The sequence below is a fragment of the Poromitra crassiceps genome, assembly GCF_964638095.1.
Source record: "Poromitra crassiceps genome assembly, chromosome: 1".
Lineage (NCBI taxonomy): Eukaryota > Metazoa > Chordata > Actinopteri > Beryciformes > Melamphaidae > Poromitra > Poromitra crassiceps.
Window position 1 is genome coordinate 35,624,900 of NC_139623.1, and position 24,467 is coordinate 35,649,366.

Genomic DNA, 24,467 nt, shown 5'->3' on the forward strand with positions numbered 1-24,467 from the left:
ACAAATGACACCACTTTTCTGTATGATTTCTGCATGAGGAATTGATTGAGAGGGTTGTTTTAATGATTTTAACAGGTTTGGTATAGTAAAACTCAAAAACATTTGAAAAAAGTGTCTAATTTACTCTCAAAATCTTGCAAAAGAAATCTATCTACATATTAGTCCATGGGCCAGAAGGGTTGGGAATAATGCTCATATTGATTTTTGGCAAGGTATACATCTCTAGAGTTAGAAAATATGTGACAGCATTGCACCAATGGTAGCTAAATGTGTGTTATCACTCGATTTATAACACCATGCAAAACATAATAGTTGGGGGACTTTTAGGGACATTTGAGGCTAAGTTCATGCAAATCAAGTCTAAAAGCTCCAGATTTTGCCCAGAATGAGCCCAGGGCATGCTCTAACAATTGAGCCAGAGTGCCCGAGCCGGTGACCCCCGGGGTCACCATGGCAGCCAGATCCAATATGACCACTGTCCGAAAAAGATTTTGGCTATAACTTTTGAAAGAGATGAGCTAGAAATACAGACTTGGTGTCTATCTTATGTTTTTTGACCATTAGAAAGGTGTTGGAATGCTTATCTTTACTAATGAAGATGTGTGTGGACCCCTAATCTGCATATTTCCAAGATGGCGACTACCTGAATATGAGTTTTACCATAACTGTTGATGCTTTTAGAAACTCGGTGTCCATTTTATGGTTTTTGAGTTTTAGAAACACATTGTAATACTCAGATTTATGATTGAATCTATCTATAGCACTCTACTTTGCATAGTAAGTAGGCTACCAATATGGCCGCTAAACAACTTTTTTTTTTACATACACTTTCACCCAGATTGAGTGTAGACTTGTAAGAATAAGTTCCGATCAAACTGGTGGAAACAAACAATCTACAGTATGTATCTTACAGATTTTATTGAAACAATTAGACAAATAGAGTAGAACCCATTCCCATTGATACAGGTAATAGCCAGTCTGTGCATCAATGCTCTCCATAAATGTGAAATGCTATCAATACTTATCAAAGGTGTTTAGAATTTGAACAAAATATTACAATATCAGAAACAAAAACAACAGAACAAAACATATATTGGTGCCTATATGTACAAGTGAGTAGTAGCCTACTTATGTCAATAGGTTGAATTGAGTTAGAAGTGCTCAGTCCTTTTGATTTACCAGGGTGACTGATTTTGCATAAAAGACTTCAGATGACAAGTGGTTTTTGTTTATATCCTTATATCCACAGCCAGATTACTCAAATATTGTTGTCTCGACCCTCATTGTTGGTACAGGCACTCTTGCATCCACATTGAGGTGCCACGGGCTCCAGCTTTACAGTATTCACAGCACCCACTACATGACATTTTGCAGACGCAGCAGAGAATGATTGCTCAGGCTTTACTGGCATCTGGAAGATGGGTCCAGTAAGGTTCCAAAGTCTTGGTCATGGAGTCCCAGTACCAGCCCCACATACTGAACTCTGGATGTTTTGCTGGACAGAGGTTGCCTGATTCCAGTAGAAGCTGGCCTGCAGCAGTCCCCATTTTACATGCTGAATCAGTGCATCTTGGGTGGGAGGCAGGTTCTCTTGATGCATTTGAAAAAAGCCAATGTCTAGCATCATCTACTTGGCTGGAGCCACAGCTTTTGCTGTACATGACAACCCCAAGGTGAGGGCGACCAGGGGATGAACTCCTCCTTTCTCCCAAGAAGGATGTTATACCTTCCAACAGATCTGAATATGACATATCTGCACTTCAGCCTTGTAACCATCCTGAAGCAGACACTACAGTAGAATGATTTATAGCACCTGGCACATGCTGCGGCCAGTAGCCATAGAAACTCAGGATCCATACGTCCGACAGTGACGTTGTAATACTTGCAATACGCTTCGTCTACACATTAGGCCTCACAGAGCACTGGATCGGCTTCACATGTGGAAAGTACATTTATGTTCACAAAATCTGCAATGTTCTTGGTCCCCAGAGATCACTGGCATTACATCTCTTCCATGTGCTAAAATGATGTGATACTACATCAGCCTTCCAGGGCTATGGGAAAAGGAGTGGATGGACAGCTTGGGAAGCAACATGCGGATCTCACTGAGACCGTGGATGCCTTCACCTTGGAACCTGACCCGATCAACTCAGATGTCGATGTCCAAAGACTGGAAGGATTATGGTTGTTGTCATGTCCAGCAAGAGCTGTGTCTCCAGCCAAGTAGATGAAGCCAGACATCCGCTTTTCTCAAATGGTACCAAGTCCCTTGAGAACTTGCCTCCCACCCAAGATGCACTGATTCAGCATGTCAAATGGGGACTGCTGCAGACCAGCTTCTACTGGAATCAGGCAACCTCTGTCCAGCAAAATATCCAGAGTTCAGTACGTGGGGCTGGTACTGGGACTCCCATGACCAAGACTTGGGAACCTTACTGGACCCATCTTTCAGATGCCAGTAAAGCCTGAGTCATCATTCTCTGCTGCAGCTGCAAAAAGTCATGTAGTGGATGCTGTGAATGCTGTAAAGCTGGAGCCCGTGGCACCTCAATGTGGATGCAAGAGTGCCTGTACCAACAATGCGGTCAAGACAACAATATTTGATTAATCTGGCTGTGGATATAAGGATATAAACAAAAAACACTTTACACTCAATCTAACTTAACCCCCCCCAACCCATGGACATACCTAAGTGGTACTCACTAATTGTTTCAATAAAATATGTAAGATAAATACTGTAGATTGTTTGTTTCCACCAGTTTGATGGTAACTCATTCTTACAACTACAAAAGTGTATGTAAAAAAAAAAAAGTTGTTTAGCGGCCATATTGGTAGCCTACTTACTATGCAAAGTAGAGTGCTATAGATAGATTCAATCATAAATCTGAGTATTACAATGTGTTTCTAAAACTCAAAAACCATAAAATGGACACCGAGTTTACTAAAAGCATCAACAGTTATGGTAAAACTCATATTCAGGTAGTCGCCATCTTGGAAATATGCAGATTAGGGGTCCACACACATCTTCATTAGTAAAGATAAGCATTCCAACACCTTTCTAATGGTCAAAAAACATAAGATAGACACCAAGTCTGTATTTCTAGCTCATCTCTTTCAAAAGTTATAGCCAAAATCTTTTTCGGACAGTGGTCATATTGGATCTGGCCGCCATGGTGACCCCGGGGGTCACCGGCTCGGGCACTCTGGCTCAATTGTTAGAGCATGCCCTGGGCTAATTCTGGGCAAAATCTGGTGCTTTTAGACTTGATTTGCATGAACTTACCCTCAAATGTCCCTAAAAGTCCCGCAACTATTATGTTTTGCATGGTGTTATAAATCGAGTGATAACACACATTTAGCTACCATTGGTGCAATGCTCTCACATATTTTCTAACTCTAGAGATGTATACCTTGCCAAAAATCAATATGAGCATTATTCCCAACCCTTCTGGCCCATGGACTAATATGTAGATAGATTTCTTTTGCAAGATTTTGAGAGTAAATTAGACACTTTTTTCAAATGTTTTTGAGTTTTACTATACCAAACCTGTTAAAATCATTAAAACAACCCTCTCAATCAATTCCTCATGCAGAAATCATACAGAAAAGTGGTGTCATTTGTCTCTGTATGACGTCTAGTTCAAAAGTTATGACCTTATCCATTTTCATCAGACATCGCAATATGCCCGCAAAGATGGCCGCCAAACGGACCCATGGGACACTATTTCAACGGGGTAACAACAAAATTTGTTTATTAGACACCTTGAGGAGTACAAAAATCTATGTTAGAAAAATATATCTTTCGGGTGCGCGGGGACCCCCCGTTCCTACTAGACTATAATGATGACATGTTCTTCATAGATCTAGCCTTTTAATTTAGCTCTTAAGCTTTCTCAAAGTACACCAAATTCATGCATTTTACTTTAAAATGTTTAAAAAAATCTTGCGGGGGGGGCATGCCCCCGCACCCCCCTAGGGGGTCTGCGGTCCCCCACCACAAATTCTCAAAATCCTGTGGGAAACACTGCTACTATACTATAGACTATTATACTTACTTTTCTGTCAAATCGTCATTATTAAGCCAGCTTATGACTGCATAGCATCTTAATTACTCAAAATATAAGGCGACTAAAAATGGCAACCATATTTTTATTCGGGCAACCAAAAGCTCTTGCCAGGTTGCCACTCTTAAAAAGTTAACGTCGAGCCCTGCCATCATTCAAAATTCTAAATCTATGGAATGAGTCAGGGAAATCAATTTTAATTGATGGGAGAGAGGGATTGTTAAAAAAAAAGATCTTGATGGGTTCATTAGTTGGAAAATCAATAACATTGATCTTCTCCTCCTCACTGAAACATGGCAACAGGGGTCTCGCCGTTCTCCATAAACATTCCCTAGTCATCAACGAACTCAACCTCAACCTCCCATCCATGTCCTCCTTTGAACACCTTGCCTTCTCACTTCCCAACTCCATCACTGTCCTTCTTCTTTACCGCCCCCCCAAGCCCCACCCCTCTTTTCTCTCTGAACTCCTCACCATCGCTTCTTCTCTTTCCTCCCGCCTCCTTCTCACCGGTGACCTGAACATCCACGTAGACCAACCCGACGCCCCTCTGACATCTGACTTCCTCTCTCTCCTCGACTGTTTTCACCTCACTCAGCACATCAACTTCCCCACCCACACCAAAGGTCACATTCTCGATCTAGTCTGCTCTTCCTCTCTACCCATCTCCAACCCTCACCCTCTCTTTTTCCCTCTCTCTGACCACCACGGCATCCTCTTCTCTGCTCCCCTGCCCTTACCCCGCCGCCCCAACAAACGCACCATCTCCTTCCGTAACATTAAATCCATTGACCTACCCACTCTCTCCCAGACTATATCCTCTGCCCTCCCCCTCCCTGACTCCGCCCCCTCCTCCCCTGACGACTATGCCGCCCTCCTCAATTCTGCACTCACCGACTCCCTTGACTCCCTGGCCCCCCTGAAAACCTCCACAGTCTCATTCACCTCCTCTTCCCCCTGGTTCACTCCCCAACTCCGCACGATGAAACAGACCGGCCGGCAACTGGAAAGACTTCACAAGAAAACCCACCTCACTGTCCACGCCGAACTCTTCAAACAGCACCTCTCCTCCTACCGTGATGCTAAATCTCCAAAATCCACTCCTCCCTGACTGCCTCCATCGCCAACCCCTCTGCCCCTCCCCCCCCCCACTATCATCTTCCCTCCCCCTGACCTCCCCCCTCCCTCACTGCCTTCTCCCCTGTTGACTCCTCCCTCATCACCGACATTATCACCGCCTCCAAGTCTTGCACCTGCTCCCTCGACCCCCTCCTCACCCCCCTGACCAAGGCCTGCCTCCCCGCCCTCATCCCCCACCTCACTGCCCTTTTCAATCAGTCACTCTCCCAAGGTCACGTCCCCTCTGTCTACAAACTTGCTGCTGTCACCCCCATCCTCAAAAAACCCACCCTCGACCCTGCCAACCTTTCCAACTACCGCCCCATCTCCAACCTCCCATTCCTCTCCAAAACCCTCGAGCGCATCGTCGCCACCCAACTTCACTCCCACAACCTCTACGAACCCCTACAGTCTGGCTTCCGTCCCTACCACAGCACCGAAACCGCCCTCTCCAAAGTCATCAACGACCTCCTCACCTCCGCTGACTCTGGTGCCCTCAACATCCTAGTTCTACTCGATCTGAGCGCAGCCTTTGACACTGTGAACCACTCCATCCTCCTCCAAAGGCTGCGCCAACTGGGTGTTGAGGGCACCGCACTGGACTGGCTCACCTCATACCTCACCGACAGACAACAGTTAATCTCCCTCTCCGGTCACTCCTCCACCCTCTCCTCTGTTTTGCAGGGGGTCCCCCAGGGCTCAGTCCTTGGCCCCCTGCTCTTCATCTGTTATATACTCCCCCTTGGTCACATCATCCGTCAATTCAACCTGGACTTCCACTGCTACGCCGACGACACTCAGCTCTACATCACCACCAAATCCCTCCAGAACCCACCCCTCACCCACATCGAAAACTGCATATCTGCAATAAAAACCTGGCTAACCCACAACTTCCTCCTCTCAACAGTGACAAAACGGAACTCCTCCTCATTGGCACCAAATCCACCCTCAATAAAACTGGACCCATCACCCTCACCATTGACGACTCCACCATCACCCCCTCCCCCCTGGCTCGCAACCTTGGTTTCATCCTGGACCCCACCCTCTCCTTCGATCCCCACGTCAGCTCTGTTGTTAAAACCTCATATTTCCATCTCCGCAATATCGCTAAAGTCAGACACTGCCTCTCCCCCCCTGCTGCTCGATCCCTCATCCATGCCTTCATCTCCTCCCGCCTCAACTACTGCAACTCCCTCCTCACCGGCATCACCTCCCGTTCCCTCCATAGACTCCAGATGGTCCAAAACTCAGCCGCCCGCCTGCTCACTCACACCCGGTCCCGCGATCACATCACCCCTGTCCTCCACTCTCTCCACTGGCTCCCCGTCAAGCTAGAGAGCTGCAAACCCGAGGGTACCCTCGCGGGCCCCTCGGGCCTGCCAATACAGGCCAAGGCCGGGCTCGTTTTTTCTTTTTTTTTAATTAATAGGTCCGGGCCGGGCCGGGGTCGGGCCGTTTTTCAATAATTAAATAAAATAACGTTGTATTACTCGCTTGATTTTACACAGCAGAGCAGTCACACAAAGAGGAGGAGCGCACACTGCACAGACACTCGCCCAGCCACAGCCACACACACACAGACACACACACCCTCACCGTGACGTTAGTCTGCCACTCCAGTCCACAATCCACCGTTCAGTCAGCATGCTGTCACTGTCAGCGTAAAAAACAACAACAAAACAAGCCGCGTGTCCGTGTCGTGAGAGAGAGAAATAAGATCGATGGACATAAAACAAAGTTTGCGAGGGGAGAGTTAAACAGTCCCCACTGCAGTAGGGAAAGCTCATTTCAACCTGTTCAAAACGAACCCATCTACCATACATTGTGAGGACACTAATGTGACGTTATTCAATGCAAGTCTGCTGTTTTAATTTCGATATGCTTGAGTGACATAATGTTTCAGTTTGTGGCCATTGTTGCTGTTGGCAATTAAACAATCTAACGTTCTCTTTCTCGAGACAATATGTGTGGATTTTGATAGGCCACGGTAGCATGTGTGAGAGGGGGAGAGAGAGACAGAGAGAAAGCTGCAGTGTTTGTCTTTATAGGCAACACAGTCTAGCAACGTTTTGGACCAACGAGTTCAGCGGCGCGGCAGCATGCACAGAGAGGGAGAAAGAGATGTGTCGTCATATCGTGATATTGATGTCGGGCCTCGCAACGGGCTCGGGCCAATTAATTTCATGACTCATCCAGGCCGGGTCGGGCACGGGCCTGCATGTCACGGGCCGGGGAGGGCTCGGGCCGAGATTTCAGGCCCGCGCAGCTCTCTACGTCAAGCAACGCATCGACTTCAAACTACTCCTCCTCACCTTCAAAGCCCTCCACAGCCTAGCCCCCCCCTACCTGACTGACCTCCTCATCCCCCATCGCCCCTCACGTACACTCCGATCCTCTTCTACTGCCACCCTCATCATCCCCCCATCCAGACTCAAAACCTTTGGTGACCGTGCTTTCTCCCGTGCCGCACCCCGACTTTGGAACTCCCTCCCCCAGACCGTCCGTGACTCTCCCTCACTCCCCACTTTCAAAACCCGACTTAAAACGTATCTGTTCTCCCAAGCTTACAACCTCCCCTACCCCTGACCACCTCCTCCAAACAATCACCCTCCGCCCCCCCACCTGCCCCTCCCTCCTGTTCTCTTCCTCTCCTCTGCTTCTCCATACAACCTTGCCCTGAACCGCCAATGTTATCTGTACCTGTCCCCTGTATCTGTTGCCTGTGTCTGCTGCCTGTTGCTTGTTTCTTGTTTTACTGTTAAGCGTCTTTGAGTCTTGAAAAGCGCTATATAAAATGCATTATTATTATTATTATTAAAATTATATTTATCCCTACTAGTGCAGCATGAGCTCACCATTAAAGATACTCTGCTTTCCAGGAAGTTTCATGGGGACTTTAAGCCTCAAATCAAATAATTTGACTCACTCAAATAATCAATTATTTATTTTGAGTTGAGTGAGCTGAACTTGTAGTCCAGTATGTTCACACTCCTAGGGTAACATTGTGTTGTTCGGTTGGAGGGGTTGGGTCACGGTTCGGTACGAGTTGGGTACAACGTGGGGAAAAGCAACAAAAAATCCCAACTGCATATTTATTTCATTTATGCTTAACCTGTGACATTTCTTTTGACCAGACAGTACTAATATAATTGGATATAATTCGCATTCACTGCTGGGCAGTGGGCAGTAACTCGAAACAAAAAACAAACAGAAAGCATGACACCAAAAAAAAAAGAGGAAAGGAATCTAAAATAGATTTGAATGGAATCATGATACCAGGAATCTGAATTGAATCGTGATATCTTTATACATAGGTAACTTCATATTAGGGATGGGAATTTCGACTAATTTCCCCGCCGACTAGTCTCAAATTTGCGACTAGTATATAAGCAAGAAAACTCGCAATTTAATATACATATTCAATAAAAAGTTTAAAATGCAAATGTTTTGTGTATTTAGGAGCTATTTTAGCCCAAACATTCAGTTGCCTACAAGCTGTTAATTTAAATTCTATTGATGTAACAACAACTGACTGAATAAAGCTGAACAAATTAAAGAGAAATAGATTTCTGATACGTTTGCCAATGCAATGCATGGCATTTATTATGAATAATGTTGTAGGACGGAGTTCCAGCGTGTCTTGCATGATTGTGTAAGCTATTTTTATGAAGGTGATAACGCTATATAATTTATGTTTACGTTCTAGACGCCCAATGCACTGTAGGCTCTTATGAGTGTGTGTGTTGTTGTGGGGGTGCATGATGCTAGGTTATGCTGGAAGCGGAAGAATAATAAAGCTGGCGTCTCATGCTGAGATTGTTCAAGATTGGAGTTGCCCCGTTTATTGGTTTTTATATCAAAGTATAGGCGCAGCCTAACGCTCGGCATGAGTTTGTCTGGGGGACTCTTGTCTCCTGGATCACGCAGTTGCAGCTGCTTTTCCTTCAGTGCCACCGTAGCCACGGTGCTGTGGTGGAAGTGGCTCAAACGTGTGCAAGCACCAATCTATCAGTCGGCCCATCACGTTCGCCTTCAACCCGTCATTTATTGCTAATTGCAGAGTATGGGCAAAACACGGTACCGACTCCCAGTCCAGCAGGGTCGCCAGCACCACGTTACTTATCATGCACACAGGCGACGACTTTGTTATCCAGTCCCCACTCACTCATCGCACCTCGCAGGTGGCCAGCCAAGTTTTCAGCGGTGTGTCTTTCCTCCAAGGCGCATGTCTGAAGCACACAGCTGCGGAGATGTCCTTCGTCCAGATAATGACATGTTATAGTCATGTATGACTCGGTGGTTATGGACGTTCACCTGTCTGAAGTTATGGCCACATATTCTGCCCCGTCGAACGCTCGTTGCATCTTCTCTGTCTTTTTGCGATGGCTGATCTCGAGTCGAGACGTAATTGTTTTGCGAGTGTGGGGAGGAGGAGCAATTCTCTCCCTGGCTGCTCAGCCTGTTTACAAAGAAGCCGAGGCGTGAAGAACATGCAGCGTTTAACCGACTAGTAAAATACTAAACGGTTAATAAATTAGTAGGCGGTTAAACGATTAAACGACTAGTCGCGCACATCCCTACTTCATATGCAGGTTAACCCTTCTGATTTATTTGCTTTTTGATTGAGATTGCATATCTCATTGCAGTATTTCTCTGATTTCTATGGTTAGTGTGTCGCCCTCTTGTTGTTGTTGTTGTCATCGGTGTGTGTGTTTGTTGATATTGTCTTGTAGTATTGTCATTTTTGTCTGTTTTAATAAAGATTATTGAACCAGAAAGCATGACACCCTTGAACTGGCTCTGCCGGTCCTATCTCAACCTGTGATGTTGTTGACTTGAGCGAACCATGATTGAACATGATATAATGCATGTCATAGTTTATTTGCCTTGTACTGTACAGCTGAATGTGCATGTTTTTAGTGACCAATGACCATGCTTTGCTGCGGTCTGTTTATTGCATTCATTGCTGAGGTGGCGCATAGAGCACTTTCAGTCAGTTAAAACCAATACAAAAGTTGCTTAGCAACAGCTGGAAGATTGGACTGCCCTCCATGTAGACGAGGAAGGGATTTGAAAATAGGCTGACAAAATGTGTCTAAGGCCAGGCCAGGGGCAAAAGAGCCCAGTGCTAATTTTAGACTTTAATGTATTTTGTCCAGAGAGCATGCGGAAGGTAAACCGAGCAGAGCTCGTGAAAGGTAACTTAAGCAGTGCTGTGAGCATGCAGTGATGATGGATTGGGAAGAGGTTTTGGTAGAGCTGTGAACATTAGGGATGGGTATTATTAAGGAAATTAACGATACTACTACTCTATCGATACTGCTTATCGATCTGGTACTTTAACGGTACTCTTATCGGTACTTTTCGGAGGCAATACACCCACACACACACACACACACACACACACACACACAGAGTGGTGCTGTGAAATACATGCTCTGCATTTATCCCATTGAGGCTTGTCCTTCCTCCTGGGGGCAGCCAGAAGCAGTGGGCAGCTTTCAGTGTACAGCGCCCAGGCACCCACTTCTGTTCTTTGTCGTCACTGATCAGGTGACAATCTTCTGTATGTTTTTTAGTGGGAGTCCATACCGATGCAGGGAGTTCCCCAAACTTTTGAGTAGCCAGTCACATTGAAAAAGTAGCCGGATCATGTTCACGGCGTTTGTTCCAGTGGTCCTTTTTAGGGGTGTCACGGTACACAGAAGTTACGGTTTGGTACTATCGGGAGGGTACCTCGGTTTTGGGGTCACTGTTCGGTACAACGGGAAAAACTGATATGGTTTTTTCAGGGCCGTTACCGAGATCGATTATCGGTACCGATAACTGATATTTGGAACCGATATACATTTGCAGTAAAAATAAAAATCTTGGTGTCAAACACGACCCATTGTTAAAATGCATTTTCCTCAGTTTATCCAACTGCAATATTAATTGAAAATATTCAAATTATTAACATTAAGCAAAGTGTTGTTGATCTCTGTGTGTGTGTGTGTGTGTGTGTGTGTGTGTGTGTGTGTGTGTGTGTGTGTCACAACCTATACCTGTTTCCATTTCCATGTGTATGCTCAATCTCCATTTCCATGTGTATGGTCAATCTAGTGGCGACTTGGGCATGGCACATTATCAAGACACAGCTGTGGAGACGTACTTTAAACTCAGAACTCCAACCACAGTAACCAAATAATAAAGAGGGAGTGCTTCCCTCAGCTTACAGCTTACACTTGACAATAACCTCACGTCACCAGGCTCTCTCTCAAAGCAGAGTACTTGACACAAACATCCATGCATGGAGCCGACGTCATGTCTCATCGTTGCACAGGCACCAACGTTACTCCAAGATATAGTATGCTATCACTATACAAGTAAGCTCTGTTATCTTGTTATATTTATCACTGCAACAAAGTGCATTCAGTGGATTTTCAACTCTTATATCAGACCTACCGTATCGCCACACTTTGCACTGTGCCATGCAGCCAGGGAGCGCTTCATACTAATCATCTACTAATAACTAATAAGAATGATAGATCAGAAGATTGCGGTGTTGTTGCATTGTCAGCCTCGATAACTATGATGTTTATTCACTTTATTGCAACTTCGGCATGGCAATAGCCTATCTGCTGCCCACAGCTCCACTCTGTCCAATCGGCTCACTCAGACTAGGGATGGGAATTTCATGCATTTTTGGACCTTAACGATCAATTAACCGGTTAATCATTATTATTATTATTATTATTATTATTATAAAATGTGAAATAATTATCGGTTCATCGTATCGGTTATCGGCCAGGAGAAGCATATATTTATCGGTTATTGTATCGACTCTAAAAATCCATATCGTGCATCCCTAATATTTAGCCTGAATAGAGAGCCTCAGGACTGAGTCCGGAAGTATTTTCCAGGTTCTTCAGTGGAAAAGTCTATGGGATTTAACATGGGGGTTTCACTTAAATCAGTGGTGCGGCCTGCACTGGAATTGCATTTCTTTTCTTCTTTTTTTTACAGTGCACCTGAACACAACATCCAAGATACCCGCTGAATAAGTGTCCAAATGTTCATGTCATTCTGGCCAATACTCCACTTCTGTTATAACATTTCAGTCTGGAATATGGAATATCTTTCTATAGGACGAATCAGCGTGATGTCACTTGCCACCCAGAAATGCGGAACCCTGCGGCAGTTATTAGTACGAGTTGTGCCAAACAAACGTTAATATCTCAAAAACTATACATCACATCGCTTATATTTTTGACATTCTGAGTGAGAGCAAAAGTATCTCAAGAGTTTGATGTATTATGCATGTCGTGTTAAAGTTGTGTGAACTGTCGCAGTTTTCAAAATGTAAATAGTCAGCCGGCTAGAGTCAAGACACTCAAGCCTCCCAAAGCTCACGCTCCATAGGGTTCCATTGCCATTGCCACCGATTGACGCGGTTTGTTTACCAAAATGCTGCTCGGCTGATCCCTCGTATAATCTTTATGACTAAAAGGCTAAAAGTAATCTCATGTGTATGAAATTACTGTTCTACATTGAAGTAAAAATTTAAATAATTAACTCGTTGGTTTTGGATTTATTTAGCTTCAGGAGTCCATTTTTGTTCTTGTGTGACCCTCAACACAGGCTTTGAGAATCCCCGGGCCATTTACTGATACTTATGCTTAAATTAACTCACTCATATTCTGTTTTTTTTTTTTCAAGAAAAAGGGGAAATTCTAATTGGCTGGTAATTAAATCTAGCAGCCATATTGGCAGGTGGTCAAAAAAGTTAATTTCAAGCCCTGCAGGGAGAGCAGGTGGTGACATAGGAGTGAGTGAGAAAAGCATCAAATATTGGTGGTTAACACATTCACTGCCAGCCGTTTTTTTTTTACTGTAGGTAGCTTCTGCCAAGCCGTTTTTTGAGGATTCTGGCTCATTTTACAAGAGCCGAGGATAATTTTCTGCTTGGACTTTGTGAACACGAAGTTCACAAAAGTACTAATAGAATGTGTGCTTTCTCTGTCTAAAAGAGTTAGTTTGTAGAGTTAGTAGTTATGTAGATATTAGCCGTTGAGTACAGCATGGTTTCAGCGTCTGAGACAGGAAGCTGAGATAATCGCAGTTTTGTGAAATTCAATCAAACAGGCAGAACAGTCACTTTAACCATTTATTTTTGGCATCAGTGAGAGATCAGACATCTGAACAATATAGTTCTGAACACCCTCTCCTTCAAACTCCTCCCTCCGTGGGCGTGTCTGGTGGCGTTTGTCACAAGCCAGTTTCTCCTGCCTGTCTGAGCAGTGAGCAGCCTCCCTCTCTGGCGGCCCCTCGTCTGCGAGTGTGGCGAGTGTGGACTGTGGATGGGACTCAATCGTTTCTTGGATTTTCGGTTGAGAGCTTTGATGAAGCTTTGTGCGATTCTAGGCTTTATGCTGCCCACCCAGTCTATTTTTGGAACCCCCCACCGTTGTGCGCCCGTGTGCAGCAGCGTGAAAGCGTTTTCGCCTACAGTATGAGAATGAGGCTCGTTCGTTTCTGGGTTTTCGGAGTGCGTGCGATTCTGGCCTTTCTGCGGGTGTTTCAAAGTGTGTTTCACCCATAATCTATTATGCAAATTTGCAATCCCCCACGCCAGCACCGCTCTCCGCTCTCGGTGTGCTGCTGCTGGCGCGGCCGCTCTCGGGCGAGTCTGGTGACTGATGACTGTAAAATCGCCAAGCCATTTCCTTGAGAATGGCTTCCTCCCGCGGCTGTTTTTGGTTGGCTTTCTCTGTCGGGAGAGCACTGTCGCCACTTAGTTGGTCGGTAAAATAGATTATACACATTCAATACTTCCAATATTTTTATAGGAGACGTGGGGGGCATTGATCCACGTAGCACCGTCAAAAAAAAAAAATTTTATTTTTTGACGAGTCAACTCGTCATTGGCAGTGAACGGTTGGATTGTGTTTGACGAGTCAACTCGTCATTGGCAGTGAACGTGTTAAGACTGAATAATGACATCACAACTTATTATTAGTTATTCCTCTAAACCTGGCTTCAAATGCCCCAAGTTCTTCGCGCTGGCGCCGTTCGGCCTCCAGTCCTCAGCAAAATCTTGCCCTCTGGTAGTGAGAACATTTGTTTGTGGCCCTCTCTATCATCAAAGTTGCCCATCCCTGACTTAAATGCATAAAATAAGGTCTGTGGTTAACAAAAGTTTTTGGAAATGCGAACCTGGGTTCTGCATGATAATCTTCACAAACGTGAACAACTTTTATGACTCTTGGAATGTAAATGCGTTTTTTATAATGCTATTTTTCTAATTTGCTTCAAAAGGCATAAAAGTTATTCAAGTTTGAAGAGTAGATCATGCAGAACCCAGGTTCGCGTTTCCATAAACTTTCGTTAACCACAGACCTTATTTTATGCATTTAAGTGAGCTAACTGCCAGAGTATCTTCCATCTGATTAGCTAGGCTACATTTCAAACTGTGTCTCCATTCAGTTTGTGGCGGCACAGACGCACCCTGACTCAAAACGAGCACAAATGCATTTGTGCAATAAGTTAGGACCGTTTTGCTTCACTAACAACACTTCTCGCGTTTGGCAACATTGAGTCTTGATTGTTTTAAAAACTACATTGCAGAGAACTGGCTATGGGTAAACACTGATTTGTCTCTTATATCTTACTGTCCTCCCCCTCTCCATGTTGCTGTGGTTTTTTCTGTTTCAGGCCGCCAACTATTTGGACATCAAAGGCCTGTTAGACGTCACCTGCAAAACAGTGGCCAACATGATCAAAGGCAAAACCCCGGAGGAGATCCGGAAGACTTTCAACATCAAAAATGATTTCACAGAGGAGGAAGAAGCCCAGGTAGCATTTCCAACTATATCTCTCTCTCTCGCTCTCATTATACTAAGAAACTATTTTATTTAGGGCTGTGAATCTTCACTGGCCAAAGATTACGATTCATCTATCTTCGATTCCACGATGCATCTCGATACAGCTCAAAGTATTGCAGCTCCAAGTATCAAATCCTCAATTTTCTGTATTATTACTGCACATGGCTACTTTTGTATCAATTAATACAAGCAGTCAGATAAAGTCCCCTTTTTACTAAGTGCTTTAAAATCTGAATGTCAACAGAAATGTAAACCTAAACGATTCATCGGTCTTTGATTCGATTCACATGTCCGCATCGCGATGCATCGATTATACGATTTAATTTTGACACCCCTAATTTATATATATATATAGATATGTATATACTGTATGTATATATATATATATATATATATATATATGTATGTGTATATATATATGTATATATATATATATATATATGTGTGTATATATATATGTCTGTCCGGCTTCTATGCCTCCCCAGGGTCCTAAAAGCATCCCTGTTGCATAGGTTGTGTTTACTTTCCTCTGACTCTGTCTGAATAGTTACTCCTTCAATTCTGATTCATATTGAAATGGTCTTTAAGAGAGAGTGTAATAAAAAAGAAGTAAAAGTAAATAAAAATAAAAAGAAGGCTTCAACCCCCCTCCCCCCCCCATATATCTCAATGAACTGACTCACCAAAGGAAGGTGCTGCGGCTCTACACTACAGGATTGGGCATTCTAGAGCAGGTACATAGACGTCTGTTAAATGTACGTTTACTGCGGCGGTTGAATCCGCGATCCTGTCTGCCTGGGCTGGGCTAGCCGCAGAGGATTTCCCCCATTTAACCACACGTCTTATGACGAGACACCGGCTGAATCTATATTACTGGTTTATAATGTTATTATTAGTGGCCGGGCCAGCGAAGCGGCAGGGCCACTTATTGTATTTGCCTGTATTCTTCTTCTCCCGGGAAGTTCGACTTCCCATGCATGAAAACTAACCAAACTTTGAACAAAGGTCCAGTCCCATGCCAAACGTCTTTGACGCAAATTTGGGTTTCAAACGTTTCAAACTTTGAAAATTCATAAAAAATCAGGCATACGTGCTATGGCTGTGCAACTTTCACCGAAATGTGCGCCCGAATGAGGAGAAACTTTTGTACAATGCAACCTATGGCCAATTATGAAGTCTAAAGACCGCAAAACTGCAAAAACTGTAAAACTAATTAAACCCTACTCCTCCCACATTTCTTCTTCAAACGACACCAAACTTCAGCATCTGCATCGTCGTTAGACTGTCCTACACAAAAGTATCAAAACCGATTTTCGATCGGTCAAAAATTTAGCCCACAGTGCATCAAAACGTTGAATTCTGGCCCTGTGTATAGCCTAATTGGCTTAATTACCTATGGCAATTAGGTTGTATTTGTGACGTCATCAGTCAGTCAAGCAATTGTGATGCCATCACTGATGTCACTCGAGCAATTGTGATGTCATAATAGCTCAAAGCCTTGAGACTTGCCCGGCCACGACCCATTGCTGCGCAGCAGCTATAATTATTCTTCTTCTCCCGGGAAGTTCGACTTCCCATGCATGAAAACTAACCAAACTTTGCACAAAGGTCCAGTCCCATGCCAAACGTCTTTGACGCAAATTTGGGGCCAATAATCCTAACGGTGGCACTACAGCGACCGTCTAAAGTTTCAAACTTTGAAAATTCATAAAAAATCAGGCATACGTGCTACGGTTTTGCAACTTTCACCGAAATGTGGGCCCAAATGAGGAGAAACCTTTGTACAATGCAACCTATGGCCAATTATGAAGTCTAAAGACCGCAAAACTGCAAAAACTGTAAAACTAATTAAACCCTACTCCTCCCACATTTGTTCTTCAAACGACACCAACCTTCAGCATCTGCATCGTTAGACTGTCCTACACAAAAGTATCAAACAGATTTTTGATTGGTCAAAAATTGAGCCCACAGTGCATCAAAACGTTGAATTCTGCCCCCATGTGTAGCCTAATTGCCTTAATTACCTAGGGCAATTAGGTTGTATTTGTGGTCATCAGTCACTCAAGCAATTGTGATGCCATCACTGATGTCACTCGAGCAATTTTGATGTCATAAGAGCGCAAGCCTTGAGACTTGCCCGGCCACGACGCATTGCTGTGCAGCAGCTATAATTACTATTACATTATGTTAGAAGTAGGGGTGCACCGATCGATCGACACGCAATCTGTATCGGCCGATTTGGACCTCAAATATGTGATCTGCTGTTTCCGATATTCCTTTAATGTTGCCGATCGCATAGCCGATCATGCTGCACGTGAGAAACATGAGGCAGCCCATTTTCATGTCTTCAATGTCTATCATTTAACTTTCATATTGTGCTCTAACGTTTATATCATTGTGTTGCAAAGCACACGCTTTGCTTTCGTCAGTGTACTCACCTCCATGCACACACCGCACCAGACTGTCAACACACCCCTTGCGTCTTTGAATCACACAAATCAGCTGGTGATTAGAGCAGCCTCAGCAGAGAAGTTACCTCCAGTCCTCCCGCCTACCGAGGCATTTGCATGCTGTTAAGTCCGTGTGTATTAAAGTCCCAGATTGACACGGTGGTAGTCGGGGTAGTGCACGCGCACACACAGACAATTTCCACGCAAGCATTGATGTTCCCGCGGGCACTTTGAAGGAAGCGAAAGTGTGCGGCTGAGTATGTGGATGTGCGCTCCGTTCAGACGGACTTTCTTCCTTTCTTTGAACATCAGTTGAACATGTTCTAATCCCCTTCTTCCATGTGTGCGTATATGACCAACCAGTAAGTCATTATTATGTTAATATTCCTGTATTGCATTCCCTTTTGGTTTTAGATCGATCTACCTGCAATCATTGCAATAACGTTTGTTGCGTGCATTTGCCGTTTGATTGTCTGTTGCGCTAATTAATGCCACTACTCAGATGGAGTTTAGCTGGTGTGTAGCTTGTGATTCTGTTGTTTCTCCCGTCATGTAACCCTGTCACCATTATGTAGATCGCACTCATAGTGCTGCTAATTATAACACTGTAACTCGGCCTCGATGGGCGGGTCGTTTTGATGTTCGTTCGATGCGGATCCCAATGTATGACGGTTATTGTGCATAACCCCGGTTCTATGAGTGGGAGCTCTTTGGCTTTAGTCATGGTTCAAGACTGGTGTTTAAGAGTAACTGACTTACAGTTTACCTAATTATCATTTATATATTATTAGTTGTTAATTATCACTATAATTGGCCTATATAACAGCAAGCTTGGTTACTGACCTGTTTGTATATTTTATTGCCTCCTTTTTCCAGACCACACACAATCCTACTATTCCTGTCATAATGCTGTAAAGAGCCTATACTGCTGTACTGTACTGAAGAGAACTGACAACTAAACGGTTGAACTCCCATCTGTCTCCTGCCTCGTGTTTTTACGGACACCCCAGGGCGTATATATATATATATCGGTGATCGGTAATCGGTAATCGGTGATCGGTCGATGATCGGTTGGGCAGATATTTCTCATAGGTGATCGGCAATCGGTGATCGGTGGCAAAAAACGTGATTGGTGCACCCCTAGTTAGAAGAATGGGAATGTTTTTTCTTCCTTGTGAAAAATAGCTTTTTTTTTTTAGAGAGATAAAAGGTTTGCACTGGACAGCGGCGAAAACTACTCACCGGGTTTGGATGCAGCTGGGACGTTCAGATTTCGACTTCCAATTCATTTGAATGAGGCCTCAAAAATAGCCTGAAAATCCCTTTTCAATCATGAGAGACCAGAGGGTAAGGTTAATCAGCAAGCTTTATTAAAGTATGGCATGGCGATGAGATTCATGGCCTGAAGCGGTATGGCATTAATTCTGATGGCGTGGCAGCATGGCAACTGATTCTTTGGCGTAGTGACTCCATGGCAAGATGCCTCTCTTCTTGAGGCGGGAGGGCATCTGCTCGGGCTAGAATAGAGAACCCCCCGCCGTAGGGGATTCTTCGGGAGTCAATACATTGGTGGTGGACTGGGGAGGTGGGTGGGGTGAAACGCGGCTTCCAGAGAGGGAATTAGATCAGCTTAGTGCAGCGGCTAGAGGACAGGGAACAAGGACGGTGGTGTGCCCGGCGTGGCTATAAATACTGCCGCGTCATAGCCTCGGTACTGACGACGTTAACGCCGTCACCTAGGCAAGTGTGTCACGCGGACGTCACGCTGGGATTACTGCACTGACGACATTAGCGGCGTCACCTAGGCAAGTGCGTCACGCAACGTCACGCTGGGATTACTGCACTTGTCGTCACGCTAGGATTACATGTGATGATGGGGTCGCTATGTCACTAGATTACGTGTGGCGTGTGGCAGCGTGTCTGGTCTTCATCTTGAAACTAGGTCGAGACCATCATTTAACTTGTATTACTACTTCGCCCATCACCTGTATCATGATTGAATTGAACACATAAGGGAGGGATCATAGTATTCACCTGCACAGTCTGTTTCATGGACATGCTTTAGAATATGTAAGCAAACTGAGTGAGTGCTCTTCTGTCCTCTCCATCCGCAGGTACGCAAAGAGAACCAGTGGTGTGAAGAGAAGTAAGGGGAGGAGCCTGCCAACACTACCACACTGAAGAGGATTGTTCCAGTTAACTGGTTGCACTGGCGTTGTTCATACTTGTTAATATTTACATTTAGTATATTTAGAGCCACAGACGCCCTCCCCCGTCCCTTCCTTAATTTCTGTATACCAGTAGCATGACCATTTTAACTTGCCTGTGTGGTGCGTTTAATTTAAATGAAAGAAAAAGCTTGTTTCCATTTTCACACTTTATCTTGTTTTATCTACTCCACAGTGTTTTTCAACCTCCCTTGTGCCAAGGCACACTTTTCACATTGAAAAAAATCCCACGGTACACCGCCATCCCAAATGTTACTAAATGAAACGGTAGCATCATAGTACGTTGCCGCGAGCTCACCGTTTTTTGTTGTTGCTTTCTTTTGACCCTGCTTGTGGGCTCTTTATCTGGGTTAAGTCTGGAAGCACTTTGATCAGGAGGATCAAGTCGAGTCTGGATTCTTCCTCTTCTATTCTAACATCTTTGTTGTGTTGTCACTTATTCTGACCATGTCTGCCTGCATCTTTTTTCAGGTTATTAAATTTAAGTTAGGTTTATTAAATCTTATTAAAACAAGGAAAACAAAATACTAGCTAAAAGACTAAATGGCAGCATAATCAGCACCTCTTACTAGCCACTCTCTGAGACCTAAGCCCAGGGTTTTGCTCTTCAGCTTCCTCTACCTGCATCTCTTGTTTCATCTTGCTCTCGTTTGAAATCCTTATTAGGCTACTAATCACGCTGCCTGTGGGTGGCGGTAGTGCTCAACTTCGGTTTGATGCATTTTTTTCATTTTTATGGACCAATTAAGTGAATTTGGTCAATTTCCCATGGCACACCTGCATGGCACAGAGGTTCAAAAGCACTGGTATATTCACATGAAATGGATAGTGCTGGTTCTACCCCCCTCCCCCCATTTTTGGGGGATTAGGTCGTGCACCTCATATTTTCCCTATTTTTAATTGCTATGGTTGTCTTTTTTTACTGGACATGTTTTCTCTTAGCTCAGCTAACTAAATAAAATGGATTTTTTGACAATTGAAATGAAAGTTTTTTTTTTGGGGGGGGGGGGGGGGGGTGTAAATGCATCGGCTTTGTGCTTTCATGTAAAAGGAGAGGATAAAGCTGTCAGGAAAACTGAAGTTTTAAGGTGGGAAAAGTGTGTGTGCATAATGTCCTGTGGACTAGAAGTACTTGTCAAAGAAGTAGTGTGCTGTCACACAACTTTGGGTAATGTTAACTCATTTCTAATTCATGTTGTATTGAATTGGAAACTCTTCTCAGATCTGCTCTGATTATGGCGTTTAGGATTATCAACCATTAGAGAAGTAAATAAAAAAAATATGAAAAGGTTCATGTCTGTCATTTGTGTTTGTGTTTAAACTGTCATGCATGATTTTTTTTTTTTTTTCATTTTGACTTACCGGTATCTGTAACTTGAATCCTCATTCTTGAAAACCCCTTCAAATGATTTTTAATGCTACAAAGAGGCATGGACAGATATTCAAAACACATGGTGATACCGCATAAATGTTGTCTTCCTGCTTTTAAAGGCTGCATTACAGTAAAGTGATGTCATTTTCTGAACTTAACCAGACTGTTCTAGCTGTTCTATTATTTGCCTTTACCCACTTAGTCATTATATCCACTGTACTGATTATCAAAAATGTCGTGTAAATATTTTGTGAAAGCACCAATAGTCATCTCGACAATATTGTGCATCAAAATTGAGGTAGGCTATTTGGTCAAAATATTGTGATGTTTGATTTTGTCCATATCGCCCAGCCCTACATCACATGTGGCTTTGACTTACAATTGAACATTAAGCTCACTTGTAGAAATATCATGTATCACCTTTTAGCCTAAAAATATAGATTTATTTTGTCCATAATATTGCTCAGCTTTATGCCAGAGGAAATGGACTGTAGCTCACCCAGATAAACATGGACGTGGTGCAGAAGGTTGTTCGTTCAATCCCTGCATCAGACTCTGGCTTCAGAAATGTTCACATGATAAACTGCTGACTGTAAGATCCCAGCAGTGATGTATCTATCATCAGTAGTTTGAACATTGATATCAATACGCTGATGGAGACGGGAGTCCCTGGCTCTAGCTCAGTCAGCTCCTTGGTGTGTAGTTTACTGGTTCAAATCAGATGCCGAAGCCCAAACTGAGAAATATATAAACAGTCAGATGTGTTTTCATGTTTTCAAGGGGCATATTTCCATTGAAATTTTAATTTCAATGTCGGTAAAACTTCAGCTGCCTGTGGTCTCCTCTCTCATAATCCCCTGCTCATATCTCTGGAAGTGGGGGGTGGGTGGGTTGTTCAGGCCCCTACTAGCTCCAGGTAGTGGTGGTGGAGATGGGAATGGAACCGGCCACCCGCTGGCTCCCGTGTCTCTATGTGGTCAACTCTATCGCACCACCTCCCTTTTGCTCTCACACCTCTTCTCTGAGCACTTTTCTCTCTTTACTCTGGCTGTCACTTCAAAACTGACTTGAACCCACAACTTCAGTGCTAGGCAGCAATCAAACTCAATTACACTTCTTGACAGGTTTTCTCAGAGCTTTTCAGTCTTTCATCTCAAAACTGTCATGTAGCTGTCAAACTGAGTCACTGAGTCTCACAAGGTCAAGTCATTTCTGTCAGAGCTTTTCAGTCTTCACTTGAGAAGTTCTTCAAAGTCCAAGCTTTCACTGAGGCTCAAACCCAAAACCTCCAAACTGTGTTGTGGCCATAGTGTCATGGGGCACTTAAACACAAAGTGACACCCTTGTGTACTCAGATGTCAAATATGGTCTCACAGAGAAGTCTGGAAAAGTATGGCATTTTGAAATGGACAATGTGTAGGAACCCTGGCCTGCATTTGACTTATCTGTAACTTGAATCCTCATTCTTGAAAACCCATTCAAATTTTTTATAATTTTTTTCAATTTTTATTGCTACAAAGATGCATTGATATTCAAAACATTTTAATACATCAAACAAAAACAAGAGTATTACAACAGAGGCAGAAGTAATTCAATGCGTTTAACAAAATACAAAAGACATCGTAGTTCTCACTGATATGAACAGGCCCACAAATTAAAAACATTTCTAGCACAAGAGCGCTCTCTGGTGGAGGAAAACAGTTTCAGCTGTACAACCGATAAAACCTACACTTGTTTCTCCAAAGCTTTGCAAGCCGGGTTTGATGCTGCAAACAAAACAGTGAAATGAAAGTCTTTGTTTTTTTTCTTTGTATTTTTGGTACACAGGAGCATGCACTGGTTGAGGAATAAACACAAAGTGTCATCTGAACGCTGCTGCGGTAACACAATGACAAAAAATAGCAATGTAAACTTATGCACAAAATGCTTTTTCTCTTGAGGACAAACACAAATTGAATGTATTGCTTTTAGAAATGGAGGGAACTAAAAAGGAGTATCAGCTGGAACTTTTTTTTTGGTAAATTTTCTTTCTTTTTACATAAAAACATATAAAAGTTTAATTATAGATAGGGAATTCCAACATTTATAAAACTTTACAACACAATGAAATATAATAGTACCCATTTGGTCTCAGTTTAGTTTACAGAGCTGCAGAAAATTCAGTCATAGGAAACAGCCAACAGAGCTTGAAAAAAAAATCCTTGGGTTTCACACCGGCAAAATATGTCTAACTTTAAAACGATGTTAGATTCATACAAAGTGAAAGAATAAAACAAAACATAACAGTTGGTCTAGCAAGAGATTGACAGCCTGGAAGTGCCTAAAACAAATGAATATAACTTGCACTGAAGGGAAAATATTCACTCAGATGTAACCGTCAAAATTTGTGATCATGAATTGCTGCAAATAAGATGTCAAAAGAGCAGCACGGGTGTTTGTAAAAAATCTTACATATAACCAATTGTCAGGATTATGTCTCTCTGAGTCTGTGCAAGCCGCCCCATTTTTTCAGCTAAACAGTGAAACTCTCCATCCTATGGCTGGTTGGTTGTTGTTGTTGGTCCATGGTCTCTGCACCCCTCTCCTGCTCTGGTCTGGGTGACTGCTGGATGCTGTAATGGCTTGAAGTCATAGTTGTGTATGGTTTGCAAAGACGGGAACTGGTGGCATCTCCTTTGTTAAGAATTAAACCCCCTGTATTTGGGGGGAAGTATACCTGCAACAGGCTGAAAAAGAGCTTTACGGCAGTCTTCTGCCACAGTCCTTGCTGTATGGATTAATCACAGCGTGATGCCAAATTAGCCCTTTCATCAACTTATACTTGTCTGACAAAAATGGCAGCAGCTTCAGCTCTGTGTGTTTGTTTATGAAACAGTTGTTTGAAAGGCTCATTTGAAGAAAAAAAAAATCAAAAATATTTTTTGTGTAATACTCTTTTCATTTACCCACGTAGAGACACACAGGTTCAGCTGTAGAAAAGCACCTGAGGAGCTGCACCCTGGAGTTTTACTACAAACTTTTGTTGGATGCAGAGTTGCCAATAAGGTGTGTGTATGGTAAAGCACCATATTGATAGGAAATGCATGTGACATCACGGGAATAGTTGACATTCCAACATCATGAACTCCATGGTCATGAACAGGGTCCAAAATTATAACCAGCCACATGCTGGTGCCTGGTAGATTTGCCTCACTCACTGACCCTGGTTATAATGGGTGGGGGTGGGGGTGGGGGGGGGGGGTGAGTAATTTGCACACACACAAATACGTGTGTATATATAGATATACTATATATATATATATATATACTGTATGTATGTACCGTGACTCCCCCCACTCTGGTTTAACTCAACTAATGAGATTATTTGTGCC

General features: G+C 43.5%; 1 protein-coding gene across 1 annotated transcript in view; it reads left to right on the plus strand.

Moving 5' to 3' along the window:
- The window catches only part of skp1 (S-phase kinase-associated protein 1), a 29,443-nt gene extending 8,433 nt beyond the window's left edge, over positions 1-21,010 (plus strand). Inside the window, exons 5-6 of the mRNA XM_083641438.1 lie at positions 14,877-15,017; positions 19,611-21,010. Of these exons, the coding sequence (XP_083497564.1) occupies positions 14,877-15,017; positions 19,611-19,646 (177 nt within the window). The 3' untranslated portion in view covers positions 19,647-21,010. The remainder of the gene's footprint in view (positions 1-14,876; positions 15,018-19,610) is intronic.
- Positions 21,011-24,467: the final 3,457 nt, after the last annotated feature.